The following is an 8,408-nucleotide window of genomic DNA, read 5'->3' as shown; positions in this document are numbered from 1 at the left end:
ACATTCCTTCGATCAGTTCTTCCGCTCCTCTACCCCCCCATGAGTTTCTTCAAAATAAAATAATAATAATTTGCGATGGACATGTGTACGGTTTTAATCCTTCCCCTTCCCCTTTAAACCTTTATGAACGTTTCCTCTAACATTTTTAATGCACTTTTAATAACATTTTTGACAGTTTTTAAAGCATAAAGTATCCATTATTTATTCAAGGAGCAGAGATTATTAACAGGGTTACATGATAAACTGGCCGATGGTTGAAGTGGGCTCCTTCACTCCTCCTCTTCACCTGGTTCTTCTTCACCTGGCTCAGCACCAAGACAACAACACACTGTCATCAGCACAACACGATCACATCAGACACCAAGCTTGACAGTCACAAGAGATTCTAGATCAGAATCTCATATCTCAAGACGAATGATAAAAGTGGAGGTGAATTGTGCGGCAATACATCAGGAAAATCATCATAATATTGAGTTTTCCCTTTTTTGTGGATTCCCCCGCTCTTTTGGGTCTCTCTCTCCCTCGCTCGCTCTCTCTTTCTCTCTCTCTTTCTCTGTCTCTCCCTCTCTCTTTCTCTCTCTCTCCCTCCCTCTCTCTCCCTCTCTCTCTCTCTCTGTCTCTCTCTCTCTCTTTCTCCCTTTCTCTGTCTCTCCCTCTCTCTTTCTCCCTCTCTCTCTCTCTCTCTGTCTCTCTTTCTCTCTGTCTCTCCCTCTCTCTCTCTTTCTCTCTCTCTTTCTCTCTCTCTCTCCCTCTCTCTTTCTCTCTCCCTCTCTTTCTCCCTCTCTCTGTCTGTCTCTCTCCCTCTCTCTCTCTTTCTCCCTCTCTCTCTCTCCCTCTCTCTCTCTCTCCATTGGTGGGTTTCAGATTGTCACACACCTGATGCTGTCCTCCACTATAAAAGCCTGGTTCTCCAGCCGCTCGCTGTTGCAGTTATCTCGGCAGTAACCACTGTCAGGCTGTGCCCTCAATGCTTCTGATTGAACCTCTTTATCCAAGCTCCTCTTTTGTCCTCTGGAATGAACTGTTGGCCTCCCTCGCCATGGCAGACCCTGCTGCACTGCATGTTGCAAGGCTCCACTCAGCTGGAGCTTGGTCTTGGTCTCCTGACCACTTTCAAAGAGTCTGGGTCTTGTGTGGGACTCAGAGGCATTTTCTCTCCTGTGCGCCTGTAAACTACAACCTCAAACTCAAACATTCGCTTGCTAAAGAGAAAACCTCAGCAGCTTCTTTCTAACTTTGCTACCCGACTTTTAACAGAGCTTTCGAAAAAGGACTTTCGACCAGCAGGGGGCGCCAAATCCCATCTGTTTTCGCCAAATCCCTCTGCAATATAGAATACTGAGTAACTTCACTCGTCAGTTTGCATGCTGAGCTCCACTCAGTATCATGTCAACAGACTGCTGGGTGCTGCTGAGGGTGTTAATTAAACCAGGCGTGGGCAAACCATGGTCTGGGGGCCATGTGTGGCCCGTTAAGCTTTTCAATTTGGCCCGATGAACTTGAAACTGTATTTATAAATCTTACTAATGTTTGTTTTCCTCCGTTCTCCCGATTTCTCCCGCAGTGACGATGATGATGGTATCCCGAAGAAGAATACCATCACTCTAAACTACGTTTAAATAGCAGTACTGTTCTGGTACTGTTAGTACTAGAAAAAAAACAACTGTATTTCCTTCCTTCAATTTTCAGTGTTGAAAGAGTCGCTTCAACAAAGGCGACGTCAAGGAGAATTATTGTCGTAATACTGTTGTTCCTTTTCATGATATATTTTTTATATTATATCCATCTGCTGCTGCTCCGGCTCCTCTGTCACATTTTACAACCCACTGCGGCCCCACCAGTCACCACCCTTGAATTAAACCCATGGACTTATTCTGTCCATAATGCATGCACTCCTATTAACACTGTCATTGGAAGTGATGCTGCCTTGCATGCACACCATCACTGTCACTGTGACGCAGAGACACTTTTCAGAGGCATTCTCAAAATACTTTACCATGTACACTGCAGTGTTACTACAGTGTTGTGACTATTGTGGCCTTCCAGCCCCACCAGTGTTGCTTAGTGGTTGGACCCCACAGAAGATGAGTGAGCTGCTGCACATCAAACAAGCATGAACACAACACAACACAACACAACGCAACACAACACAACGCAACACAACACGCTGCTCTCTGTTGTTAGTGTCACAATGGTTTATTAGGCCCGTGCTTGCACGCTTTTCAGCATGTCATTTGAAACACTGGTCATCATCATCATCATCATCATCATCATCATCAATCACATGCTTAGAAAATTATAAGATGAATACAAAGTATTTTGAACATTCACAATTGCTATAAAAGTTTTAAGTTAAGTGGTAAGAAAATGACTATGATCAAAAACATAATAGTAAAAAAGCAGAATGTAAGAAGTTCGACACTGCTCATATTTACAAACTAAACGGTTGGCAGTCAGCAGATCGTCCAACAATGTCACGATAAAAAGATGTGTGATGTTGCAAAATGAGTTTTTGGTTTAACTTTGTGCGTCATAATTTTCCTTCTGAAAGTGAAGTGTCGGAAGATTCAAGAGTTTGAACCGGTCGAAGGTGAAGGCTCTTTGAAAGAGTAGCCCTGGGTAGTTTAGACCAGCAGGGGGCGCCAAATCCCTCTGCAATATGTAATACTGGGTAGCTCTCCCGGGGAGTTTGGTCAGTTTGCATGCTGGGCTCCACCGTGGTGCAACGTCACGTCAACAGACTGCACAGCAGGCTTTGTGTTTGCTCTTCATCTTCCTGATAGCAGACGCCGTACCTCTGTCTGTCCACCTGCCTCCTGCCGTCTGTCCCACGTCTCCATTCGGCGCTCCTGCTGCAGGACAGGGCGGAGTCTCCTTGTCTTCGCGGTGGTCGTCGATGATGACCAGCTCCGCCTTCAGGGCGCCCTGGGAGTCCTCCTGCACCTGCCCGCTGTCGTCCTGTGCCGTCTGGAAGCCCATGAAGATGGCGGTGATGGGCTCAGTGGTGTTGACGGAGTTGAGGATGGTGTAGGGCGCGTCCTCTCCGAAGAGCGGCGAGGGCACCCTGTGGCAGAGGGTGGCGCTGCTGTACAGGGCGGTGGCTGGGCTTCCGTGGTGGCCGAGGCCGGAGGGAGAGTCTGGGCAGTACAGCTCCCTGTCCTCAACGCTGATGTAATCCCTGAGCGGGATGTCGTTCAGCGGGGTGTAGCAGGGGTACACCGCCTTCCGGTCACGTGACACGGGAGCCGGGTAGCCATTGGCTCTGCCGAAGTCGCTCTCACCGCCATGTCTGCCCAGGCCGTTGTTGCACTTGCTGGCAGGTGGGTGTTGGTTGACACGGTGGCTCAGCTGGTACAACCTGCTGTGACGACCTCCCTCGTCGCCCTGGTGACCGTCGTGATGAAGGCTGCACGGGTGGTGTTGCTCCTGCCGCCTCCTGTGAGTGGCTTCCTGGAGACCGAGGCCAAAGTCCTGGTCCACCAAAGCGTTTGAGGTGAAGCCAAACTGTCCTCGCTGGTGTCTGCCCTCTGTCTCCCCCTGGTGGTGGTGGTGGTGGTGGTGGTGCCTGTCAGGATGCGGCGCCTCCCTCCTGCCGTCCTGCTGCTGGTAGTTTGGGGCTTTGGACTGGCGGTGCACCGACGCACTTCTCAGTAGCTGTTCAACCTCACGGGCCGACAGCTCTGACACGCGCTTATCGCTGGATCTCTGAAAGGAAATATTGCAGTAGGAAAATCAAATACTCTGAGGATACTGAGCTACTTCTGTAATTATAGTTTTCTGCTTATTAGCACCAGCAATTGCTGGATATATACAACAATGTTCTTGTGTGATTGTTTTGCTATAGGAACGGTGAACCTTTGAACTCTTCCTCCATACTACAAAGTGTATTGCAGTCCTTCCATGGACCGTTCCTCCCTTACTATTAGGTATATATTATTGTAAATAAGTCAAATCTATCATAAATAAGAATGTCCAAGGAAAGCAAGGGAGTTCTTTAAGTACCTCCTGAGAATTGAGGGCATAGACGCACTTCCTTCCGTCGTCAAACACCTTGAGCCCAGTGTGTCGGTTCAACTCCTCAGTGGGAACAGTGGCAGTGGAGAGCACTGTGCTCTCCCCAGTCAGCAGGTTCTTGGTCACGTTGATCTCCATGGCAAACAGAGCTGACAGAGACAGAAGGAAACACATGTTTTTTCTGTTTTTCTTCTAAGAAAACATAAGTAGCTGAGTTTCCATGACCACTAGAACTGCTCCAAAAACTAAATATGAGTATAATAAAACCTGGTGATGGAAACAACGCCACCTGGAAAAACCTCTCAAACATGGCTGACAGGTTTTGATGCTCTCGTGAGGTGGTTTTTCAACACGTATCCATATAGAGGTATGTCGCAAACACAAGGTTAATCTTGTTTATCGCTTTACATCTCAATGAAGGGTTGATTCCTGGTTAGATTTATCATGGATAATATTGGTAATAAAACCACATCGGACCAAAAAGATCTTTTCCAGCTCCTTCCATGTATAAACTGTGACTGCTTCAACTTCCGTTTGACTACATTTAAGTGAGAAACTCGACTAGAGAAGTAGAACGCATCGAGATCAAGTCTGTGTAATTGGAGATAAATTCCCTCTCATATTGTAGTTCAAGGTTTAATGCTTTGTTGGTCAACTATGTAGCATAAATTACAGAGTCTGTCCCTCTAGCATTCATTGTTGGAGTTGGCATTTTACAGGACACGCTGCATCTAAGAACTACGAGGAAACGTGGTTGGTGTAGTTTGTCTTACTCTTGCGAGGTGGGTTCAGTTCAGAGTATGTGCTGCTGGCAGGAGAGATGCATTCTGGGACGTCAGGGACGACTGCGGTCACCTTCAGTGGTTCTGTGGAATCGGAAAACATGAGTGTTGGACTTTGCTCCTCTTTGCACACGGTGCTGTCTTCTAAATTGTTACTTCGACAAATCAAAGTTCGTTTTTGGAAGTAAAGCTGTGAATTCTGAGGAAGAGCTTCCTCATGGTGCTTAAATGAACTGTGACATCAATACAAGGGAAGCAGCCGTTGGCACTGTGTCCACATCTTATTTATTCAACATTGATTATCATACTGATTTATTGCTGACTGAACCATAAGAGGAGCCCTGTCTATTTCTAATGTTTGAGACGCTGTCAAAAAACTATTCACCAAAAACTGAAGACAAACACTGACAAGCTTCATTAATGAATAGTTTATTTCTTGTTCTAGATTCGTAGATATTCCTACGACTAAACCACAGTTTAGTAATGGTTCACAACTCACCATGAGCAAAGCTGTCCTGCGCCTCCTGCAAGACAGACGGCTTGGTGAAAAGAGAAAGACGTACGTGTGTGTGTGTGTGTGTGTGTGTGTGTGTGTCTGCACCTTAATTATGTCCTGGGAACTCTTCTCCACAGCTCTCAGCCTGTTGAGGATGAAGCCCTCGTTGGTGGTGATCATAGACTCCGCCCTCTCCAGAGACTCCACCTCCATCTCCATGCTGATGTGTCGAGCACACGTTAGTGAAGCTACTGAGCCTGGTTATCAGCAACATTTGGCAGAGTGAACGTTTATTGGACCACATCGACCGTCGCTTCATTGAAAGTCGACATAAAGGCAACGTTGCAAAGTGGTGGGATTTAACTAAACTAACAAACCTCACTGTTTATAATCTAATGACAGTGATCTAATGTGGTAGTCCAGACGACACCAACCCAGACCAAGACATTATCAAGGCTAGAGAGCATTGAGACCAGAGCAAGACTTTATATATCGAAGAAAAATCACAACAAAACAGGAAAAATTGACGAGAATCTTCATTAAATTCCAGTTTGCTTCTAAATGGAGCAGCAACATCTCTTTTCAGCAAGGAGTCTTTCAATCATTCTCTTCAACATTTTGCTGCTTTGACAACTATTTTCAACCATTTTCAAAAAAACAACTTGGCTTCATGTAATTAAAGTTAAATGAACTGAGAATGAGGGGTCAGGGTGTCACTCTGGGTGTCACCGACAGAGCGTAAAACAACAGCAGCTGAATTATTTTCTGTTATTATCGTGTTATTACAGCTTTGGCTGAGTCTCCACTGGTCTGGATCAAAAACCCCCAGTCCTTCCAGTCCCAGACCAAAGACCAGACCCAGTAAAAATGCCTCCGAGGCTGAGACGAGACTTAGAGACCCTTAAGAAGTGTTCTGGAGACCAGGACCAACCTCCAGGACTTTACAACACTAACGTAATCACAACTTTACTTCTTTTTAGACATCGAAATTTGCATCTCACCATTTTCTGCCGGAGCAGAATGGTCCACTGACTGAATGGTCCAATGACAGCTGATTCGTAAATGAATCAACCCTTCAGTTCTGACTGCCATTGGTCTGCTGGTTTGAACTTGTTACATTAATCAGTAACACTGTCCTTTAAGTGTGTGTGTGTGTGTGCGTGTGTTCAGTACCTGTGGATGCTGAGCTGCAGCTCCCTGGTCTGCTGCCTGTCACACACCATTCTCTGCTGCGCCCTGGACTCTGGTGCATGATGGGAAGCCGAGTCCAGAAGGAGCCACTGCTCCCTCAAGGATTTCTTCTGACGTGTTCGGAAACAACGAGCGCATCTGAAAAACTCTGTACTCGGCAAGATGTGTTGTATGCTGCCAAAGACTTAAATCTGCTTTGTGGACGAAGGGAAATGTGCAGAACATATGTGCAGCAGATGGGAAGCCACACATCACTGCTGAGTGGAGACAACACCCATCCATGCAAGCAGTGACCTCATCTGTAACCGACTAATCCGCACCGTGTCAGTGTGTGTGTCAGTGTGTGTGTCAGTGTGTGTGTCAGTGTGACGTACCTTCAGGTGCTGCAGGTTGAGTTTCTCCTGGTCCAGCTCCAACTTCTTCCGTCGAATCTCCTCCTGAATGCGATGGCGTTCCTGTTACAGCGACATCGGTTACAGTCACTGATGGATCACGCATGTGCGCTTGTGCACTGGTGAAGGTGGTAGCTGTAGATCACGGTGCCTTTCGTTGGCAGGAGAGTGAAAGCTTACAGTGATGGCGTGCAGCCTCTCCTTCATCAGGTCAGACTCCTCCATCCTCCTACCACACACACACACACACACACACACACACACACACACACACACACACACACACACACACACACACGCACGCACACACACACACACACACACACACACACAGATGACAGGAAGAAGTCAACGTTTCAAAACTGCCCAACTCTGAAACTCTCTCTCGTCGGATATTATTGACATGTGCTGCGTTTCCATGACAGTTTATCGCAAAATAAAAGCAATATTTCTAAGATTTTCTACAATTGCGACTTGCAGGTGTTTCCATTGAACGGTGTGAAGCACATAAGCCGCATTTCTCATCAAATGTGGTCCAGCGAGGCCCCACTGTGAGGAGGATGGAGGTCCAAAACGTATCGTGCTTTCACTGGTCAGTCAACTGGTCATGTGACCCCCCGTACGTCACGTCTGCCGACGCGTAAATGCCAACAAAAGTGTTTCCATGACAGGTTTTTATTATGGCCATATTGAGGTTTGGAGCGAGCAGTTCTAGGGGTCATGGAGACGCAGCTACTGCAGCCCACCTCGTGTTTCCACCCTGACAACCGACAAAAAATAGGAGACAACTGTTGCACAGCAGAGCAGCCGTCCATTTACAAGACCTCCGTTAACTGCAGCTGCTGTGTGTGTGTGTGTGTGAGTGTGTGTGTCCAGACTGGCTGGCTGCCACACTCTAGCGTCATACCAAGTTGTGGCCTCGCTCTTGGATGGTGGAAACGACGCCATCATGCGGATCAGCTGAATGACTTTGTGAAAATGTACAGTGTTTTTTGACCACCAGCTGTGCAAGCTGCGTTCTCTAAAATCACCCTCCCACTGTGATGCATGTGATATGTCACCAAATATGTCACTTTTTGTCCCTTAAAAAATACACGACAGTGAAGTTACTCCAGTTTTCCTCCAGCGGTTCAGTAGTTCGGCCGTGTCGCACAGTTGTGACCCTGTTGTGGTTTTACAGCAACTCAGAGGTAACAAGAGAAAATATCTCACTTTACTCTCTGCATTGTATTTCATAACTGTGCATATACGTAGCTGCGTTTCCAGGACAGTTTTTCGTGAAATAAGAACGATATTTGTCTAATTTCGAGAAAATACAATTGCGATTTGCAGGTGTTTCCATTGGTGTGAAGCACATCAGCCATGATGCACCAATTACGTTTGCTTTTGTTTCTTCACGTTAGTTTGCTGTCCAGAATGCTTGTTGCATTGCAGTTTGGTTCTGTTTCCCTGGGCAGATTTCAGGCGTGGAGCTCGTCATCTTCCTCCTTCAGCAGAACTCAAACAACCTGTACGACCAGGAGAAGGTGGTGA

The 8,408-nt window shown here is 46.7% G+C and overlaps 1 protein-coding gene across 2 annotated transcripts in view; it reads right to left on the bottom strand.

Annotated features, from left to right (window-relative positions):
- Positions 1 to 2,177: 2,177 nt before the first annotated feature.
- Positions 2,178 to 8,408, bottom strand: part of LOC142881314 (palmdelphin-like) — an 8,729-nt gene continuing 2,498 nt past the window's right edge. Inside the window, exons 2-9 of one of the 2 annotated variants that reach the window (XM_076015512.1) lie at positions 7,056 to 7,104; positions 6,858 to 6,938; positions 6,466 to 6,593; positions 5,398 to 5,512; positions 5,296 to 5,320; positions 4,788 to 4,880; positions 4,003 to 4,163; positions 2,178 to 3,705 (exon numbers count right to left, since the gene is read on the bottom strand). In XM_076015512.1, the coding sequence (XP_075871627.1) occupies positions 2,734 to 3,705; positions 4,003 to 4,163; positions 4,788 to 4,880; positions 5,296 to 5,320; positions 5,398 to 5,512; positions 6,466 to 6,593; positions 6,858 to 6,938; positions 7,056 to 7,100 (1,620 nt within the window). In that variant the 5' untranslated portion in view covers positions 7,101 to 7,104 and the 3' untranslated portion in view covers positions 2,178 to 2,733. Of the gene's footprint in view, positions 3,706 to 4,002; positions 4,164 to 4,787; positions 4,881 to 5,295; positions 5,321 to 5,397; positions 5,513 to 6,465; positions 6,594 to 6,857; positions 6,939 to 7,055; positions 7,445 to 8,408 lie in introns of those variants that run through there. The other variant, XM_076015513.1, reaches the window with a different exon arrangement.

The sequence above is a fragment of the Nelusetta ayraudi genome, unplaced genomic scaffold (genome assembly GCF_046127955.1).
Source record: "Nelusetta ayraudi isolate G7.1 ecotype Tasmania unplaced genomic scaffold, CSIRO-AGI_Nayr_v1 ptg000190l, whole genome shotgun sequence".
NCBI lineage: Eukaryota > Metazoa > Chordata > Actinopteri > Tetraodontiformes > Monacanthidae > Nelusetta > Nelusetta ayraudi.
This window is presented reverse-complemented; position numbering and strand designations above follow the sequence as displayed.